The sequence below is a fragment of the Fukomys damarensis genome, unplaced genomic scaffold (assembly GCF_012274545.1).
Source record: "Fukomys damarensis isolate Sample0158 unplaced genomic scaffold, DMR_v1.0_HiC HiC_scaffold_25, whole genome shotgun sequence".
In the NCBI taxonomy this organism is placed as follows: Eukaryota; Metazoa; Chordata; class Mammalia; order Rodentia; family Bathyergidae; genus Fukomys; species Fukomys damarensis.
The window spans coordinates 36,762,514-36,783,188 of NW_022900937.1; the positions used below are offsets into that span (position 1 = coordinate 36,762,514).

General features: G+C 53.3%; 1 protein-coding gene across 1 annotated transcript in view; it reads left to right on the plus strand.

Annotated features, from left to right (window-relative positions):
• The window catches only part of Sntg2 (syntrophin gamma 2), a 55,807-nt gene extending 38,978 nt beyond the window's left edge, over nucleotides 1–16,829 (plus strand). Inside the window, 4 exon segments of the mRNA XM_010622688.1 lie at nucleotides 2,384–2,593; nucleotides 6,102–6,194; nucleotides 11,323–11,433; nucleotides 16,608–16,829. Of these exon segments, the coding sequence (XP_010620990.1) occupies nucleotides 2,384–2,593; nucleotides 6,102–6,194; nucleotides 11,323–11,433; nucleotides 16,608–16,754 (561 nt within the window). The 3' untranslated portion in view covers nucleotides 16,755–16,829.
• The last annotated feature ends 3,846 nt before the right edge of the window (nucleotides 16,830–20,675 follow it).

Sequence of the window (20,675 nt, forward strand, 5' to 3'; positions counted from 1 at the left end):
GGTGGGGGGTGGGGGGGGGGGGGGGGGCAGGTGCTGAGGCTGTGCTGGCCTGAATGAGGGCACTCAGCCAGGCCTCACCATCCAGCTGGAGGAGGAAGAGCAGGGGGCCCGGGGCAGGGGCCTGAGCACAGTCCTTCCAACGCTGCCGCAAACCCTGCTCCACACTCAGAAGCCGACTCAGTGCCTTTGCACCTCAGTTTGCTCCTCTGTAAAATGGGACGGTGATTCCAGGCATGCCGGTGCCTGCCCACGACCATGGAACTCTAGGAGGCGAGGCAGGAAGATCACAAGGTTGAGACCCACCTAGGAAATTTTGTGGATTGCTGAGAACTTGTCTCAAAAAGAAAGCGGGGGGGTGGGGGTGTACCTGAGTGCAGAATCCCTGGGTTTGATCCTTAGTACTGAACAAAAAGGGGGGTAGTAAAATAGCCTCCTGTATAGGCTGTATTTTATGACCTGTCGGTGTGAGTTCTGCTCAGTGAGTGGGAAAATGACCACAAGCCCTCACGGAAACACAGTGCCCCCTAAATGTAGCTTGGACTGCTGGCACATTCCTTCTGACCTCCATCCCTCTTGAGCTCAAGGCCAGTGCAGCAGAAACACAGGGGCTCTCAGCCCTCTGTGGGCCGGGGCTGACCTGGTCCCTGGTCATGCTCACCTTGAACCGGTGGGGAAACTGCACCATTGGCCCTGGTTGAGTCCTCAGCTACTGAGCAAGCAGCCTCAGCTTCCGCAGAAAGGAAAGCACTGTTCTGCAGCTAGGGGTCCCTGGGGCACCTTGGTCTCACCGTGAGCATTCCCAAGTCCGCATTTGCAGGAGAACTGGACCTTCTTGAGTTTGGCTCAGGGTGAGGGTGGCTGTGTTTCTGAATCCTTCCCGGGCTTCCTCATGCAGGTGAGGGAATTCTCGTTCCCGAGCAGCAAATCCCGGAGTCCCAGCCCCAGGTTCCCTTGGATTCAAAGCACATCTCAACCCACTTCAGTTCTGTGCATTAGAAAGGGCGCCAGGCCCTGTGGGACCTGCACTGCATTCCAGGCTCTCCTGCCGCCTGAGAGCAGCTGCTTGGAAAATTCTAGCACAAGAGGATCCTGAGCGATTTTCTGAAAGTCACGGCCAGAGTGAAATCGCACTAGAGTTAAGCAGGTAGAGAAGCCCTGCTGGAGGACATTAGGACTGGAAGAGGCTGAGCCTGTCCTGGGGGACTGCAGGGAGAGGCAATTGGTAGGCAGGAAGGTCACAGGCATCTGTGTCTGCTACCCAGCCTTGGGCTATGGAAAAGGGGAGCTGCCTTCCAACAGGAGGGGGGCTCACATCTGCAGCCAAGCGCCCACAAAGTGAGGCCCCACCTCCTGAATAGGAAGGTTCAGGAGTCGCAATGCAAAGCCCCGCCTGTCTGGGCAGCTGGTGCCCTTCCTTGCCTCTGGCCCTCACTGAGCTGTGGGGAAGCCACTTTCCATCACACCTATTGACTGCGAATGGTGTAGGATCAGGGGAGCCAAGACCGGAGTAGGCAGAGCTGGAGACACAGAGATGGGCGACAGGAAAAGACCCATCAGCCAGGTGTGGCTTCTGTGTGGCTTCTTCTCAGGCTCCCATGACTCTGGCCTGCAGCGGTGACAGAGGGGACACTGACTTGACATCAGTGGGTCCAGGAGGACAGAACTGGGGCGCTGCTGCAGGGCTTCAGGAGAGGGGGGGGTGCTGTACTGACCCAGCTGGTTTGTATCTTCTGTGCTGTGACTTTGTTTGAGGAAAGATTTTATGGTATTTGGTCAGGACTGTCGGGATCACATAGCTGGATCCTGCACGACCAGGAATCCCACTTCAAAGTCTTTCGCAGGGAGACTGAGCCTCGTCACTGCTACAGACTCAGAGGATGTGAGAAGTCTGTCCTGGGACTAAAGTGAGGGGCTCTGCACTGGGCTCCACCCCCAGCCCTTTTTCATTCCAAGATAGGGTGTTGCTTAGTTGCCCAGGCTGGGCTCGAGCATCCAATCCTGCCTCAGCCTCCCAGAGTTCTGGGATTACAGGCGTGCAGCCAGGCTGGTGGTTTTATGCTAACTCTGAGTATGGAAATATAAAGACTTTTATCTTCAAGATGAATGTAGAAAGGCAAGGTGTGGATACCGGTATTTTACTGTAAAGGCAAGGACGGATAATCAGAGGTCAGAGATCATTGATTTAAGGTGTATTTATGGGCTGCTTCTACAGCAGCTGACACAGATGCTGCTGTGGGACCTGCCTGTGGGGACTGACCGGGGGTGGCCTCCCCTGGGTAAAGGAGGCACCCTCCCTGCCCCAAGAGCCCTGCCCCTTGGCTGCTGCTCTCAGTCTCCCTCAGACTTCCAGCTCTGACCAAGTTCCCATCTGCCTGTTTTCCAGCTCTGGGTGATGGATAGCGGCTACTGGCTGCCAGCCAACCTCTGCCTCGGGCTGCAGGACTTGGACTTGGAGGACCAGAGACCATACTGCTTCAGCCTCCTGGCCGGCCAGGGGAAGAGCCATGTCTTCACCGTGGCACTGGGCACGGAGCTGGCAGTGTGGGAGAAGGCGTTCCAGAGAGCAACGTTCTTGGAGGTGCAGAGGACTGGGGTGAGCTCCTTGCTTGTGATACTCAGGCACAGTTATGAGGACAGACGCAGCAGTTATGTCAGTGAGCAGACCCAGGGTGGGTGTCGTGTCACTGCGCAGAATGGTCCTGCATACGGCGTAGGTGCATGTAGGAAAAAGGAGCTCCTTCCTGTCAGCAGGTGACACAGGGCTTTGCATCTGTTTATCACTGAGACGAGGAAAGGACAGAGGCACTGGGAGGGCAAATTTCTCCAGCCCTGCTTACCGGAGACAGAACCATCATGTAGGAGAAGCTCATGTCCTGTGGGGACCTCAGGGTATCTTGTTCTAAGGCCTTACTGGCCGGTCCTCCCATCTGTAATGGTCCAGAGGAGTGTGCCGAACAGCCTGTGTGTCTGAATTGCTCTCCCTTCTCCGTGGCAGCAAAAGAAAAAAAAAATCACTCAAATTTAAATGTGTATTAGCTGAACACAGCGTGCTGTGTCCTCCCTGGCTGTCTAGAGTGGGATCCTTTTTGGGTATATACACTGCTAGAGATGGGAGTGGCAGGAAGTAAACGAGGAGGCATGACACGGAGGCCTGGGGTTATGGCTGCCTGGCTCCACAGCTCTGCATACTGAACTCGGTGGGTGAAGGTGCGTGAGGCACATGTCCTGGGTGCCAAGGTTCACACAGGCTCCGGATGGGCTGTGCTGTGCCTGCCACATGAAGGCTGTCCTGGGCCAGGCCGAGCAACAGCGTCACACCCTCACTTCCAGGGGACAGAGGCCATTTCTGACCCGCTGCCCCAGCCACCACCCCTCTGTTGGAGCCGGCCTCGCTCCAGGACTGGGGCTGGCTCCTGCCGCCTGGCACAGCCTCCTCTCCTCAGGTGCATGGTGGCTTTCAGCCATGGGGAAACCAAGCACAGGAAATGTCGGCGAGCTTGGAGGGCTGTCTGCCGCAGGACAGGACTTCCTGTGTCACTGTCTTCCCAAAGACTACAGTCCCACTTTGTTTCCAGCTTCAAACTGGAGATGCAAAGAGCTTGCTCCGTACCTGTCCGGGTGACTATGGTATGGCAGCGTTCCAATTTCTGAGAGAGCATGGTCCAGTGATGATCCGATCTCAGGGAAGGACAGTGACAGAGAGAAGATGCTGGAGAAAGACAGGGCAGTGTGGACAGAACTGGGTGGCTTTTTCTCCGGTCCCTGGATGTCACCAGGGTCATCCAAGAGGGACTCGAGCCCTCATCCTTCTGAAAGAGCAGATTTTAAAAAATTAAATTAATTTATTTACTATTTTTTGGGGGGACTGGGGATTGAACTAAGGACCTTGCACCTTTGAAGCAGGTGCAGCACCACTGCGCTATGTCCCTGGCCCCTGAAAGAGCAGGATTTCTGTCCTCAAAGACAACAGCCAGAAACTTCTTGTGTTCAGAGCTGTCCTTGTCCCAGAAAGAGGGGTGCACTCTGGGGGAAGATGTTGGCCCCCCAGAAGTCCCTGTGCCTGATGGCAGGCTAGAAGCAGCCCCCCAGGGGGACGGCTGAGGAGCACGGTGACTGGTTGTTTGAGGAGAGGAAGACCAAACAAGCGGTGAGGACAGAAAAAGCATCGAGCTGCCCAGATGGACTCTGCAGGAAACTCTGCTGGGACTCGGGATTTGGTTTTGGGTGTCTTGGGGGAGGATGAGGCAGAAATGAGCATGGCTGAAACCCAGGAGAGCCGGCTGCCCAGGCCCCGAGGGCTCCCTTCTGAGGTGAGGCCTGGCTCTGGGACTGACAGGAGGCACCAGGAGCTGGGAGCCGAGACCCAGGGAGGATGGTGGCCGTCGGACTGGCCAGGTGGACTCATGGCCTGGCCTTCCCCTTTCTCCTGCTGAGCCTCGTGAAATAGTACTGCAGACTGCAGCGCAGTTCTGCAGGCCAAGGCCTCTGACACACATGCCATAGGGTGGCTGTGCGAATTGCATCCGTGTGGATCGGTACTCCAGACTGCATGCATTTGCACGCATTGCTCACTGTAAATTAGATCTAAAACGCAAGTGTGGATTTCCTTTCGCTTATGTGACAGCTCCAGCTCAGAAGGGCTGTGTGACTTCCCACGGTCTCCTAGCAGTTCAGCCACCATGGTGCCTTCCATCCTAAGAATTTCTATTCTGCGAGCCATAGTCTTTCTGCTAAAATATGCTTGTGACAAAGGAGAGGTATGCAGGTCCCTGGCATGTTCAGACGCAATAAGCCATAGCCTTTTTGATAGATTTGCGAAACAGGATTTCTTTTCTCTACCTGCCATCTCTAGTTTTTCTTGTACCATTAGTTTTTTCCACTCTATGCCGTCTTTCATTTTATTCCACCCCAAGACTGCACTGAAAGTCTCAAAGATGCACAGGTTCGCAGGTCGGCGACAGTGACTCCTGGCTGGTGTGGGCTGGGGGTGGCTGTTTCTGGCCTGTGTGCTGGGCTGTGTCTCCTCTGCCCCACTCCCTGCCCTGCATCCACCTGGGGATGCACCTCTCCACGGCGGGACACACTGCCAATCTGGTGCCTGCTGCTCCGTGTGCTTGCCGGCCCGTCCCGACCTGGGCAATGTGACTGTGAGCAGGATTATTATGTAAAACAAAGTCCCACGGCCATGAGCGAAGCCCTGGACCTCCCTCTTGCTCATCTCTGATGTGACTGCTCTTCCATCTCTTCAAGTGATGCTTGGAAATTTAAACAGTTGATGTTTAAGAAACACTTTTCATCGAACAGCACAAAACATAATTTTCTTAAACACTAAAAATTAATTTTGAAGATAAATTTTTAAGAAATAACGAGTCTGGAGTTATATTTTCTTTAAATCCACTGATGCTCCTGAGATGATATATAATACCATATGCAGCACCACATAGATGTTTTATTGCTTCTTCTGAAAAAAATAATGAATCAAGAGGATCTAAGAAAAAGTCAATGAAATATTAAATAGCTCTCAGATTAGATTTATGGGACTCATTGAAAGACAATTATTTGGTCTGTACCAGACGCTCCTGCTTAATTACACAATTTAGCCTTCAATTAGTTTCACCATGAGTGGGAAGCATAATGAAACTCTGCTTTGCCTGGTTGTTTTCAGACACAGTTTGGCAGCCAGGTTTATTTAAGTTAAGGCCATCGGCATAACTGGGTTCCCGGAGCCCCATGGCCTGGGTCCCAGCCAGAGTGCAGGAGTGACTGGGCGTCACTGGAAGAGCTTGGGCACAGGGAGTCCACGGCCTGCTGCACACTTCCGGGACCTCGGGGGGACACAGGTCTCGCAGGCTGCTGCGTCTGTCTGTTGTCAGAGAGGCGATGTCCATGCAGACAGGTCTTCCAGAGTCGAAATCTGCCTAAGGGCACCAAGCAGGAGGGGCCCACCCGCCCCGCCCTGGTTGGATGGCATTGTAGGCCTTGCGACTGGGGTTCATCCAGGTTGCATATTAGGCTTTAAAAACCCCTTAAGGGGGGCTCACGTGACAACCACCTCACTGAACAGAGCTATTAATGTTCTCTCAAATTTAATATTTTTCCAGTCAAAAACATACATGTGCAGCTGGCAAGGAGAGGTGCTGTGTTTCACCGTGGACTTTGCTTTGGGGTTCACCTGCTTCGACAACAGGACGAAGGTGAGGCTGAGGGGTGCTTTTGAGCTGACGCTGGGCGGTTCAGCTGGACAGTGCCCGGCATCCCTGGGAGCCATGCGGTGAAGGGGCCGCCTGGATGGGGTTGGGTGACCACAACTCCCATCGGGGTGGAGTCGGGTGAGGAGGAGGCACAGGGGGGTTTTCTTCAGCCCATCCGGGGAAAGACCCAGGACATTAAAATAGACTCTTTGAAAGGGGACGCTGACCAATGCTGGCTGCAAATCTGAGCGTTTCTGGTGCTGTAAAGCACACCCACTAGCGGGGCACTAGTCCCGGCACCCGGACGCTGCCCGAAGTCCAGCTTTCCTCAGTATGAAGGTGCCACTTTGAGCCAGCAAATTAGCTGCATCGCGGGGAGCTCGGGAGCCCCACGGTGTGGCAGATGCGTCAGGGAGACGTCCAGCAGTAGTCCCGCCGAACTCCCGCTTCCTGCGGACCTACCGGGAACGCGTGCTCCGGGAAAAGTCCCCAGGAGGGATGCTGCTGCCGGCAAACAAAACCTCAACCCATTTGGCCTGCGCCGGGCAGTGTCTCGCTCAGAGGACGGCGCGCCTGGCGCTCCTTAGGTGGCTTCTGCATGACAGCGAGTCCCGGCGCGGTGCCAGGCACACCCACTGCTTTCCCACAGGGTCAGAGCAGAGGCCCTTACTGAGCCTCTTCCGGTGGGCTGCTGTGAATCTCCAGTTCTTACGGAAGTCTGGTCTGTTTGGGGATTTTCCCGCTTCCTATGAAGGTAGAGGTTGAGCTGTGGTACCGGCCTGAAAGACTTGTCCGGTTTGGGACTTAGGGCCTTAGGCTGGATCCCAGCCCCAGATAGTGACCTCAGCTGGGCTGGTTGGTGCAATCGGGAGGCGGGGGCAGAAAGACCCCCATTCAAGGCCAGCCTGTGCTGCATAGGGAGAGCCTGTCCAAAAAAAAAAAGGAAGGAAATGAGAGGAGAGGAGCAGAAAGGAAAAGAAGGAAAGAGAAAGCAAAAGAAAGGACCCCACCAAAATAGTGCCCCCCATAAGTCATTGAATACCCGCTTGCTTAAGAGCTTGCAGCATGCATAGGATTTGTGCTGCTGGCCTCTTCTGTCCTCACAGGCCCGGATCAAGCACAACCTCAGCCTTCGCTGTGATCCTGTCTACACTGGGGGCAGCTTCGTCGCAAGCCCCTAAGAGCCAAAGTCCCTTTTCTCCCAGTTATGTTGGAGCTTCCAGTTGAAGAACCTCAGTGCCGACTCCCGCGAGTCCAGCCAGCACTGACGCGGACCATTCCTCGCGGGACCTCGGTCCGCTCTCTGTCCTCTCCGTGGACAGCTCTAGGGCGCCCTCTAGGGGATGTTGGGTGTGTGTGGAGACGGTTGTACCCTGACCTGTGGGGCATTTCTCCTGGGTCAGGGCTTCCGGTGGGGGAGCCCAGAGATGCTGCTCAGCACCTCAAAGCACACAGGAAGCACCCAACGCAGAGCTCACTGGACCCAACCTGTGTCAAGCCCAGAGGCTGAGAAACCTGAGCTAGATCAGGAAGTTGCTTCCTCTCCAGAATTCGGGAAGTAGAAAATTCACAAAGGCCATTGTTATTTTACTTCTGGGGAAATTGTGAGGAGTTTCCCATTAGGGATGCACACAGTATTCATAGTACTAACATGGGATTCACCGTGCTCGTGTACACCCGATAACCACCGCCTCACTGATACACTGCTCTGTGAAATCAGACCATTTGTGCGCTATTTCTGAACCACAGCTCGGGCCTGGCAGCGGTGCTCATAAATCTGTGCTGTGGCTTGTTTCTGGGTACCTCGTGTGGCCATGGGGCTTTTTCAGAGCTGGCTAGATCTAGAATGTGTGTCGCTGGGATTGATTCAGGGTACAATGCTAGGATTAAGGGTGTGGATGTTGCCCACCCTAAGTAGCCTGGATAAGATAAAGGGGTGGAAAGGTGCTGTTAAGGCTCCGTGTTGCCTTTGCTACCTCGTGGGCAGTGCGAGCTGTTTCTCCTGCGTGATGCCCCTCTGCCCTGCCACCCTGCCCTGGAGCCAGCCAACTGTGGACTGAAATCTCTACACACTGTGAGCTAAATAAACCTTTTCCCTTTAACTTTGGCTGTTGGGTATTTTGTCACAGCAACGAGGAAAGTTACTAAGACAGCCTGTGAAAAACAACCTGCAGCTGGGGTGCAGCTCTGAGGGACAGTGCTCATTTAGCATGTGGAAGGCTCTGGGTTTGAGCCCCAGCACCACTGAAACACATACATAACCTGATGACCCAAGTCATCTGATCTCGACAGTTACCCAGATTTTCATGGTGGGTATCTACATGGATCTACCCTTGGATGCACACAAAGGTTTCAGTCTCAAAATTCTCCATTTCTAAGCCTGCCAGAGAAAGACGAGCAATTATTCCCAAGCACCAGCTCATTCACCACCCACCGTCTGTGTTCAACAGCAACAGAGAGGAATTAAGCCGAAAAGAAACATGTCTGGCATGGAAACATTTCCTGCACCCACACCACAAACGAGAAGACATTCGCTGTTCCCAGACTGGAAATATCTTAAAATCATTAAACAGCCATGAACAAGAACACAGTTCCAGATGCTGCCCGAAGGAGGACTGTCCCCTACACGTCCAGCTGGGCGTTGGGACAGCAGCTTCACAGCTTCCCTTGCTCTCTCTGGTGACAACAGAGGTCCTGTTTCTGTCATAATTAAACCAATGCAAGAGAGAAGCAAGGAGCAGAGGGGAAGTGGAGAAGGAAGGAGGGATGGCTCATGCGTGGACTTGGGCCACCCTGAGGCGACAATGTAGAAGAGGCTCAGAGACAAAGTGCTGGATTCCCCCCCGAAGCAAAAGAGAGATTTGCCATATTTACTGACCGCTTGGGGGCATTCTGGAAAAAAAAAAAGGCTCACTTCTAAATGTTGCCTTCTATTCCAGATTTTCTTCTTCCTCTCTGGATGAACGCTCCCACCAACAGCAGCAAGACTGCAACTCCAGAGCAGGGTGGGGTGGGTGCTTGAATCATCCTGTGAGCTCAGAGCTGGCTCTGCGCTCCCAGAGCGTCCTCTCGGCGAGGACCCCATGGTCCCACCAGGCTGAGTCAAGGCTTGTGGGGCAAAACAGAAAGACCAGTTTGGGAGGAAGAAAGGAAGAGGAATTGACTTCCTTGTAGGAGAGGAAGCGAAGACATGGTTTGCGCTAGGGGGCGGAATAGAAGGGTTCTCCAGACTCCCTGGGAAACTGCCGGGAAGGGAAAGCTGCCTGAATCAGGACCTCCTGCTCTCAAGAATGGATTCAAATCTCACTTTCCCTCACCAGTACTTAAAAAATGCACCTTTGTTACAGGGGAGGTGAACGCTGACAGTCACCTTACACAACACCTGTGATCACAGCATGAGCGTTGTGCATCTACAAGCCTGTCCTTTAATTCCCCAAACCCCGTCTTCTGAGATGGAGAGCGGAGTCAGGACCCCTTACACCCGCCGAATCTCTGGGAACCCGGTCCTCTTTCACGAAGGCCTCAGGTCTTGAAGTGAAACCGCTAAGCAGACCTCTTCTAGGCAAAACATGCAGAAATTACATCCACAATGAAATGAAGCTCTTTTTCTAAGAAAATCCATCTAGTCATCACATGGAAGGAGACTTCAGGGAGAGCGGAAAGAGAATCACTGAGAGTGCTGTCCTCTCCAGGCCTACGGCTCAGGTGGCAGGGGGGTCCTCGGAAGGAAGCAGCTGACACTGAGAAGTCACCTGAAACACTCAAGGACCTTGGGGATCTGATACGCCATCGACCAGTCTCTCCCAGGTATCCTTACCCTTTCTGCAGAAGATTTTGTTTGTTTGTTTGTTTTGAGACAGGGTCTCACTATGTAGTTGAGACTGACCTGGAACTCACTATGTAGCCCAGGCTGGTCTTGAACTCACAGCGATCCTCCTGCCTCAGCCTCCTGAGTGCTGGGATTACAGGTGTGCACCCACACCCAGCTTGCAGAAGGTATTTTTAGCAGCTAATTAAAATGCTGATGTATTCTTTGGGTTTTGCCCTGGTAAGGGGAGGCCACTCTCAAGCCTTTTCTTTCATAACTCACCTTGAACCCCGTTCAGTTGCTATTGTTCCCAGAGTACTGTGGGCGTTGGTGTTTTTTGAGGAGTGTGGCAAACCTGCATATCCAGGACTTCTCCCGTGTCTGCCACTGATATCCTTACGACCATGGGTTCCTCCTGGGAAGCCAGAGAGCTGATAGCCCCAGACACAGTGGGGAGTTAACTGGGTCAGAGGCCCAGCCCAGCCTTTCTCAGCCTTCAGACTGCTGCATGGCCGAGGGATGGAACCTGAGGGACCACAGCGGAAAGCAGGGGTGTGATGGTTCTAGTAAGAGTCATGGTCCAGTGACTTAGTGTCTACAACCATCGCTCTTTGCCCACCTTCCTGCCTTTTGTGACACTTTGAGGAACATATGTTATTTCCTAAGAAATGCTTTTCCTAGAAACTCGGGCCTATTCCTTGCTAAAAATAATTTCCTTTTCCTATCAGAATATTCCTGAGAAGATAAAGATTTTTAGTAAAATGTGGATAAAGACTATCTTCTAGATAAGACAGCACTAAGTAGTTATCTGCCACAAGCTCTTTTGACAAGAGCAGGAATTTATAGAGTGCTTTTCATCTGCAAAACATCTCAGCCACTGAGTAACTTTTGCAGTGGTGTTGGAGGTGGTGTGAGCCGTGTGTCGCCTGCTGGTTCTCAGAGCCTGAGCTGGACGGCTGGCCAGGAGCCACAGCCAGAACCAAGTCCTCCCTTTGTCTCCCACCTGTCTCCTCCAGCTCCCCCCCGCCCAGGCCTGACCGAGGGTGTTTAGAGAAGATGAGAGCCTTGGGACACTCTCAGGAAGGGGTGGGTAGAGGACTATAGACGGTGATGCGTCCTTGAGACCTGAGGCTGGCACTGGGGACTGAGGAGCAGATGGTATAGACAGCAGTGACAGCAGACAGATGCTGGATGCCTTCGCACTCAGAGGTAGACCAGATGGCTACAGAGGATGGCATTCGTTGCTTGGCTTCTTAACTGTTTGCAGATGTTTATTGACTAATGAGCTCTGCCTTGGGAATAACTGATTCCATTCCCTTACAGAATGTGCTCTGGAGATTTAAATTCTCCCAGCTGAAGGGGTCTTCGGATGACGGAAACACTCGAGTAAAGCTACTATTTCAGAACCCAGACACCAAACAAATTGAGACAAAGGTAAGAGACTATTTACCCCGCACCCCGACACATGTGCAGACGTGCACAGTAAGTGTGCAAATATCCACATGCGTGTGAGTGAGCTTGTCCTGAAGCACGAGTCCTCCTTGTCTGTGGCACCAGGGAAGGACCTCTCTGTCCCTCCTGTTCCTTGCCTGGTGATATCACCTCACTACCAGCAGATACGGGGGACCGGGACGAGGTGCACAAAGTGGAGCCCGGGTGGGCAGGGGGCGGAGGGAGAGGCTGGCGGCCACTCATATTTGGGCTTCACCTGCACTGACCTCGCCATCGTGGGCCAGGTCAGAGCTTCCTCCTCAGGTTGGCTGGAGCAGTGGGTTGAGGGCTGTGGCAGGGCAGGGCCCTGGGGCATCACCTTTCCTCGTCACACCTGCCGCCCTCTTCACCCCACTCCGGTGAGGGCGTGGACGTCACTGTGGATGTCACGGCTTGGGAGTGCCACCTGCTCACCCAGCACCAGAAGCGTACTTCACGGGCCACGCTCTGGGCTTAGAGGGGTTGCTGCTCTCCAGTGGCCAGCCAGGTTTGGTGACTGCTGTACCAAGCCAGCGAGTACACCAAATACCGGGACACAGATAAGACTGAAAGAAGTTTATTTCACACATGCGGACTCCATTCTCTGAGAGAAGTGAAGCCCTGTCACAGGATTGTGCATGGGTTTTATAGGGTTTACAGCCATGACCTCATTCAGGTGGTTCCATTTCATTTACAGATATACAAGTCATGGCTACAAGACAGTTAACTTCAACCCAGATGTGGCAATTCTTTGTAGTTAGGGAGTTTACCTTAAGATTTGTCTAGCTATCCATTCTAGCCCAGGGGAAGTGGGTGTTTAAGGTCAGAAAAGCAAAGTTAAACAACTGTTCTTTTCATCTCAACACTTTACAATCATGTGGCTCACAAAACTTTGGAGCTCGGGGTCTCCATGTACCCTCTCATCTCAGGGTGAGGCTAGCTGTCCCATTCTACAGTTAATGCCTCTGGTGTCTTTTAATTTTGAACTAAACAAAGCAGATTTCAGTTAGAAGAGCAGAAGCCATCCTACATTTTTCTAACAGTTTGTAGGACTTTGGTTATTTACAAAAGTTTTCTCTATCATTCCTCCCTTTGTTTGGGGGGTAACTCCTTACCCCTTGTTATGTTCATGCCATTTTTCATTATTCCACATAATTAGCATCTGATAATGTTGGGCAGCAGCTACTCTCTGAGGTATGAGTTTTGATCTTCATTTTTCCACGCAGGGACGAAACATGAAGACGAGCAATATAACAATAATTGGTCCTTGTGGGTGCTGACCCAAGCTTTCCATCCCGACAAGGCCAAAATTGAATGTTGTGTCCTTGGTACATGTTGTTTGATAAGGGGAGGGGTGCACAGCAGTTATACTAAGCCATTAGCCGGCCAACATGGAGTCACTTTAGCTCAGTCAGGTCTCACAGTGACCTGCGTTCACTAAAAGGGTGGTGAGGTCAGGTACCCTACCTAGGACACGGTGGACGTGAGCCTCGTTAATTTACAGCACATCCTTGGCAACAGGCTTAACTTCCCTCTGCCGCTGGGTGAGTTTGCGATCCAGTTGGTGAAGAAAGAAAAGTCCTAGAAAGTTGGGGATCCCACAGCCACGGTACAGGGAGAAAAGTTGAAACAATGGGACATTTTATGGAAAAAATGCAAAATTTCAAATGCAATACATTAGCTTCACATAGACGGGACAGTAAAACAGGTGGATACGTCCCAACAAACCTGAGTTCCAATCTGTGTTCCTCATCCGCCTCACCAGACCTCAGATGCCCAAGTTCTCTCTGTGCCACCCCAGGGCGTAAGCCGGGGTGAGCAGAGATCTCACCTGGCTCAGGTAGAGCAAGGACCAGGGATGCCTAAGGCCTCAGCCTGAGACAGGGAAGTGACAGGAGGCATGAGACCAAGGGGAAAATAGGACTTTCCATCCTGCCCCAAAGAGCAGAGGGGGCCACAAGGACCAGCTCTGGGTTCGTTGGTCACAGCTCTTGCTCTCAGAGAAAGTTACACCCCAGACAACTCTTGACTGAGACAAAGAGACAGAATTCTAAGTTGGGAATCAAAGCTATTGTAAGGCTGTGAGCCATATATTGTCTTTGTAAACAGGAAGATTTTGTTACTTTGTTTACCAGGAGTTTCAGAGAATATACTATCTCTGTTAATTAAATTTTCTAGTTAAATGGGTGGTAACCAGGAAACTGTTTCTTTTTCTGTTCCGTTGAAATCTTTCTGATCCTGAGCTGGAAAGCAGCCTGCTAAAAAGCCCTAAGGAGAAGCCCCAATCCGGGGAGGGCCCCCTGGGGTTTGGGAGCAGGCCTGGGGCCTGAGTACCTGTGGCAAAACTGACCTCAGTTTAGAATTTGGGTTGGTTCCAAGGTTCCCATGGCTGGACATTGGAGACTGTAGTATTTCTTACAGTACTTGGTTTTGTTTGTTTGTTTTTCCCTGTTTCTCCTAAAAGAAGGGAGTGTAGAGGCCATAAGCTCTGTTTCACTGGCCGTGCTCCCTCTGTGACTGGGGTTGGAGTGTGTGGCGGGGGCGACAGGGTCCTCCTCAACCCGACACTCATCTCCGCTGCTTTGGGTAGGGGGCTCGCATCGTAAGGTTTTTATGATTTTATTTTTTTTCTTGAGATGAAGGCAGGCAGCTGTGCCCAGCTTTTACCTTCAGCAGGACGTTCAGTGCACTTGTGTGCTTAATAAGTGTGTTTTAAATGACTACATTAACAAAAAGGGAGCGGATTAGCACAGAAAGTGTGGCCAAATACATCACAGTTTTATCACCCCCCGAGGAGGGAAGTATCCCTGTCATTAGGGTGACTTGCTTTAGCCAGCTCCTGCTGTCCTTCGCACTTTATCTCGATGTCCCCATACGTGTGTGTCACATACACTTCTCCCTCTGCCGTGTGTTACCAGAGCGGGATCTTGTCCAGGTCCCTGGGGTGGAGCAGGACATGTGAAAGGAGCAACAGGGTCAAAGGTGGTTTTGGGGGGTTGGTTTGAGACACACTATGTAGTTGAGACTGGCCTCGAACTGACAGCTATCCTCCTGCCTCAGCCTCCTGAGTGCTGGGACTACAGGTGTGCACCACCATGCCCAGACAAATATGTATTTGTTTTTATTTTTCTTTTTCAATTTTTTTGGGGGGTATTGGGGATCGAACTCAGGTCCTTGTGCTTGTAAGGCAGGTGGCGGAACCACTGAGCTAAATCCCAGGCCCCAAAGATGTATTTGTTTTGAAGCAACTTTTAAAACAAGCGAAGCTTGTCTCTGTTTTATTTCTTTGCAGGCTTCCTTGCTCCCGTGCGCAGAGAAGCACTCTGCCTTTCCATACCTTTCTTCCGTGTGGCAGCATTGCCAAAGCAAAGACTCGATCCCCTCCCCTCGGACTGGTCGTTACCTTCATTCCTTTCCACCGTGAGCACAGAAGCACCCTCATTCCACCCGTCCAGACACAGGGAGCAGGAGCCTCAGATTAGTGGGCGATGTCACCTGGGCTGCTTTTGTCGCTGAGGTCACAGATCACCAAGCCCGGACTACATATGTTGGTCACCTTACACTCCTCCAAGCCCCTGCGCTGCCTCCAGAGTGTGGGGGGCTGGTTCCTCCTGGACATGCCAGGGGAGGGGCGTTCTTGGCTGTTCCTGCTTCCAGGGCCTGTCACTTGGCTCCGCCCTGGCGGTTGCCAAGGAACCCACCCCTCCCCCTCCATCTTCAGGGCCCAGGACCTTGAGTGGACCAGAACCACACTGCACCTTTGCAGGTGTCCTCCCACCAGCCCCCGTGGGTGGAGTGGTTCTGAAGGGCTCGGCTCTTACTTGCTGGCTTCCAGAGGCCTGGGCATCAGAGAAGGGGGTGCCTGCCTCATCCCCTGGCCTTCTACTTGCACGATTTAAAGAGGCTAATATCGTGCTCACTTCAGCAGCACATATACTGAAGAGGCAAATATCGCGTTTTTTACTCCCTTTTCTCAAGTCAGGGTCATCCCTAGGGGACATTCTTTCCTGCTCCTCACAGAGTTGAAGACGTAAGGCACAGGCTGCCTGCTGCTTCCGCATCTGGGTAGAGATGCAGCTCGCTGGCCTTTCTGTCAGATTCCTGGATTCTGAGCCATTGCCGGAGATTCTGCATGGGGAGTGCCGGGCGTGCATGCACACTGGGTGTGCAATGGGTGTGCACCAGCATGCCAGGGTGGTTGTCCTCCGGGAAATGCTGCCAGCCTTTCCGCTGGTGTCATTGCAGCTGCTTAGCAGTCAGCGTTTTGGGAAAGTCAGTAGACAAGATGCCAGTCCCTTAGCAGCCACTTTGAAGGGAAGCATGTCTCACTTGGTCCCATCAGAATTCAGTCATCCGACACAGGAGAGAGAAAGTGCTCAGAGCCCGGTTTCTGCTGGGTGGGACAGAAAGCAGGACGGAAGCTTCAAATCCCAGGAGCACACAGGGTCTGCTTTCCCAGCTGCACTGCTAGAAGCTGCTTCACTTTGGCTTTGAGGTTCTTCATCACTTTGTTGGCTTGGCATGGGGACATCCTGTGGGAAGCCTGAGGAGAAAGAATCACTCTAGTCAGTGTTACTTTGCTCTTAAACAGTATGATTTAGCATCTCGGGTTGGGAAGTGTGCGTCCAGGGTTTCACTGTCTCCCTCCTTCCTCTGGCTGTTGCAGGTGTTGCCTCTTTCGGGAACCCCTTCCCTGTTGGCGTGGGTGCCCCTGCTCCCTCTGTGGTCCTCACCCTGGGCTCGCTGGGGGCTGTCCCGTGCTTCCAAAGATGGCCTTGTGTGTGGAGCACCGTGCAGCTGGGGCGGGCAGGGAAGTTCTGCTGGGTCACAGGTCGCGGCCACGCCACAGTGCCTGAGGGCTGAGCTGCAGGAGCTGCGGAGGCGGAGCTCAGAGAGCAGTCTCTGGTGAGGGAGCAGCAGGGCGGTGCACTCTGACCTATGCTGGCCTCGAGGAGCGGGCAGTTTCCACGCTGTCAGGTGGAAACCCAGGAGGTCCTCAGCACGTTAAGTCCACGGGTGACTGCACTGCTCGCCCTCACTCTGAGCACCTGCTCCCTGTAGCCTTTGCTCTCATGCAGTTGTTCTCGGAGCCCCCGCGTGTGTTGAGTGTCCCCATAAAGCGCACCCCTTTTCCCCAGGAGCTCGAGTTCCAGGACCTGCCGGCCGTGCTGCACTGTGTCCACGCCTTCATGGCCTCCAAAGTGGCCTCCCTGGACCCCGCGTTCCCGGATGGCCAAGGCCTCATCAGAAGACACCCGCACAGCAGCAAGGGCAGCTTCCGCTGAGTGCTGAGATGAAACTATTTTCTTAGGACACGAACCTTTCCTGCACAGCACTGCACCTTTGTGTGATTTTGTATGGAGCCCAGAGTTGTGATACCAATAAAACGGTAACGGGTTTGCACTCGCCAGTCTCACTTGCTGAATCCAGGATCAGCTTCCGGCAGGGGCGGCTATGGGGACGGGAGTGCGGAGCAGTTTGTGACCCAGCCCCTTCAATGTGATTTTAAATATTTCCCTGACTCATCGGATCCAACGTGTTTCAGTTCCCTTGTCTCTTGGGCTGTTTATGATTTATCCGAGGGGCATTTTCCACTGTTCTGTTCACTGCAATTTATGGGGTTCTGAGTTTTCTTTTCAGAGCAGAGACGACCATTGGGAAAACTAGGGAGAGGGGCTGCAGAACATGAAGCCCAGGGGCTCAGGAAGCGGGCGGTGCCCCTGATGCTGAGGGCAGCTGCCCGGGCTGTCACCCCACTCCCACCTCCCCCAGCCCTGCTTATCTGATACGGGGAGAAGGGACTGGCTGTAGCACATGAAATACAATCATTTCTCTTCATGTTTGAAATCACATCCTCTTATCGATCCACATCCACCCATCTGTGCGTGGATAGCACGGATTTTACATCAGATCCTCTAAGAACCTGCCCCCCAACCCCACCCAAGACTGGGACTGAACCCAGTCTTCCCACTGAGCTGCATGCCCAGCCCTTTTGACTTTTTATTTTGAGACAGGGTCTTGCTAAGTTCATAAATTGCCCAGGCTGGGCTCGAACTTGTGATCCTCCTGCCTCAGCCTCCCAGAGTGCAGGGATGACAGGCATGCATGCCAGGCCCGGCTCCTCTCTGTATCTTAAGGCTCCTTCAGACCAACGTGTCACAATTGTCTGTGAGCCCTCGGTGTCCACAGAATGGCAGGTGCTTATTTTCTCTTGTGCTAACCCCATCCCCTGTTCATGTGATCGTCGGTAGCCACCGGGCTGGGATTCTAGGGGACATTCTCCACTGGAGGGGCTCTGTCAGCTGTTCTAGCCCTCTTCTTCCCCGGGCAGTGGAGATGTCCCCACCCTGCCAGGAACAGATTCTCATTGTCTCCTTCTGCCATGGGGAGCATGGCCTCCTAGAGAGAAGAAACTGGCAATCATTTCATTTTGTTTTTATTTAAAAACTCACTTTTTCAAAAGTGCTTTTACTGAGCCAGGTGTGGTAGCGCACGCCTGTAATCCCAGCACTCAGGAGGCTGAGGCAGGAGGATCATTGTGAGTTTGAGACCAGCCTGGGCTACATAGTGAGTTCCAGGTCAGTCTCAACTACACAGTGAGACACCATCTCAAAAAACCAAAAGTGGGGCCGGGGATTTAGCTCAGTGGTTCGGTGGCCTGCCTTGCAAGCGCAAGGACCCGAGTTCAATAACCGGTACCAAAAAAAAACAACAAAAAAAACCAAAAGTGCTTTTACTGGATAATGATGAAGAGAGTAATATTTTCCCAGGAAGATTTGCTAACGAAGTTTATATCAATATATACATAGGTCGAGAGAAGAGTATACAGCATTTTAGGTGGAAGTGAATCTAGGGTCTCCTCTGTTGGCTCTGGATTACATACCAGCCCCCTGCTCTTTGAAACAGGGTCTCAATAATCATGAACTTGTGCAGGTGAGACTTGAACTTGTAATTCTTCTGCCTCAGCCTTCCAATGTTCTGTGGTTGCAGGTGTGCACCATTGCATCTGGCCGATAGTCATTTCTTACAAAAATAAGACAGGTGACCAGACCCCCACTTCCTATCCTTTGCACACCAAATGCATACCCATATGATTCCACATGCAACACAGATGTGCCAGGGCACATACCTGTAATCCCAGCTTTCCTGGAGGCTGAGGCAGGAGGATTGCAAGTTCCAGCACAACCTGGACAAGTTTGTCATGACTAAGATGTGGGGTGAGCTCTCCACATAGCCCGCTGGGCAGATGCTGATGAGCCGAGTGCCGGGGTGGCTGGGCACCTTACTTAATCCCAGCGGTCATCACGCGCGGCCCTTGGATTGGCTTAGAGCTGTACTTGGCACACGGCGGGAACGCAGGCCCACTGCCCAAGGCGAGGACCCTTGTCTCAGCGGAGACAGTGCCTGGGCAGTCGCTGTGAACGGGAAACGCTCAGAAAGCCTTTCAGAAGCACAAATCCTGGCCCCAGTCTCTGTTTTCCTAACAAAGCTACATGTCTTCTGCAATTTGTCCCAAGAATGCCACCTTTACTTTCCACAGTTCTCCCAACTGTCCCTTCTCAGTTGGTGCCGCAGCCTGACAGGTGGGCAAGGGATGCCAGGGCAGCCGGGGCGCTCGCTCACAGCTCTGCAAGCACCAGGTCTCCACGCCCAGAAGAAAACTGAGCTCATCAGAGAGCACAAGGCTGCCCTGCAGCCACTGACACTTCCTCCACTGCTCCGGGCCGCTGAAGTTCAGTAAAAATGAGAATTACGCAACCTCTGCATCTCTCATGTTTGTCTGAAGCCCGCATCTTCAGGGTGAACTGTGCTAGAACGTCAAAGGGTGCCCACACATGCAGAGTTAGACCCCCACGGGCACAAGGACCTGGGTCTGGGCTTTGTTTCTTCGGTGGCTGTGGGCCGTGTCATGATGGGTCCTTCCTCTGAGAGTGTGATGGGCAAGGCAGCGAAGCGGGGCCACTCGAGAGCCCCGAGAGGGACAAAGCGTCCTCCCCACTCCACGGAGCAGCCAGGAGGTGCCCTTGGTACTCCAGGCGTCTGACGTCCACCCAGATGGCCCCGTGCCAGCCGCAGAGGCTCCTGAGGCCCAGGTGTGTGGGGGAGGAGGCACTTGGGTTCGTGGGGAGCCGGCCCTGTATTCTCAGGACCCGAGGGTCATGGCCGGGTCCCCCGGGGTCATGGTGGGCACAGGGCAGCACCCAGTCCACTGGGCCCCGGTGGACTCGTGTCATCTCTGTCCTACGGTGTGTGACTGTGAGAAGTCAGAGGACACTGCAGGGCCCGAGGGGTGGCTCTTTCTCCATGTGTGGATTCTTTACCCATCTCTAACTGACATGGTGAGGTACGAGTCCAGTCCACCTTGGTGGTGTGACGTCTTCTGTCCGTCCAGTGGGGTCAGGGGCGGCCTGGGGCCAGTGACGCCCGAGTGCATCCTGTGACTGCCCCACCCCCTGACGGCTGAGCTCATGTGGCCATGACCTGGCCCGACACAGCTAGCTCACGCCCAGCAGTCAGGCTGCCACTGCGCCCGCCTGAGTACACCGGTCCCTGCCACTGTGGAGGAGGAAAGGTCAGGCTGCGAAGCTCTTGGCTTTCACTTCCTGGGAGAACCTGTCAGTGGAACCCCACATGGTCACGGGGGGCCTGAGCAGGGCAGAGGGGTGAGCAGGTGTCCCTTCTCCCAGCCAGCCGGGCCGGGCTAGGCCAGCCAGGGACATGCATCCTCCAGTGCCCTGTGTGGCCATGCCTGGAGCTCAAAGCCAGCTGCAGAAAGTCTGAGGAAACAAGAGCAAAGATCAGAAAGTGGGAAAGATGGAGTCTTCTGCTTTGTCTCAATGGCTTTGTACTGCTGAAATCACTTTATGAGGCTAGGAATGCGGTAGGACACTCAGTAGGAGACTGGGGATTTGATTTACCCCTTTTACACTGAATTCCTATCGTGAGTCATCTGACCCACATGAATCTGTCAGGAGAAATTGATTCTTTCCTTCTGAGTAGCACTGCCCTAAGTGACAGGACAGAGGACCGGACTGGCTATTACTCAGATGCTCTGGGCTGGGAGACAAGAGGGTGCAGCTCAGGGTGGTGCCGACCCTTGGGCCTGCCTGCAATGTGGCCCCTGAGCAAGGGCTGGGCTCCCTCAAGGTCGAGGCAGGCTGGTCCTCAGCCCGCTCCCATGAAGGCCGCTGTTGAAGTCTCAGTTC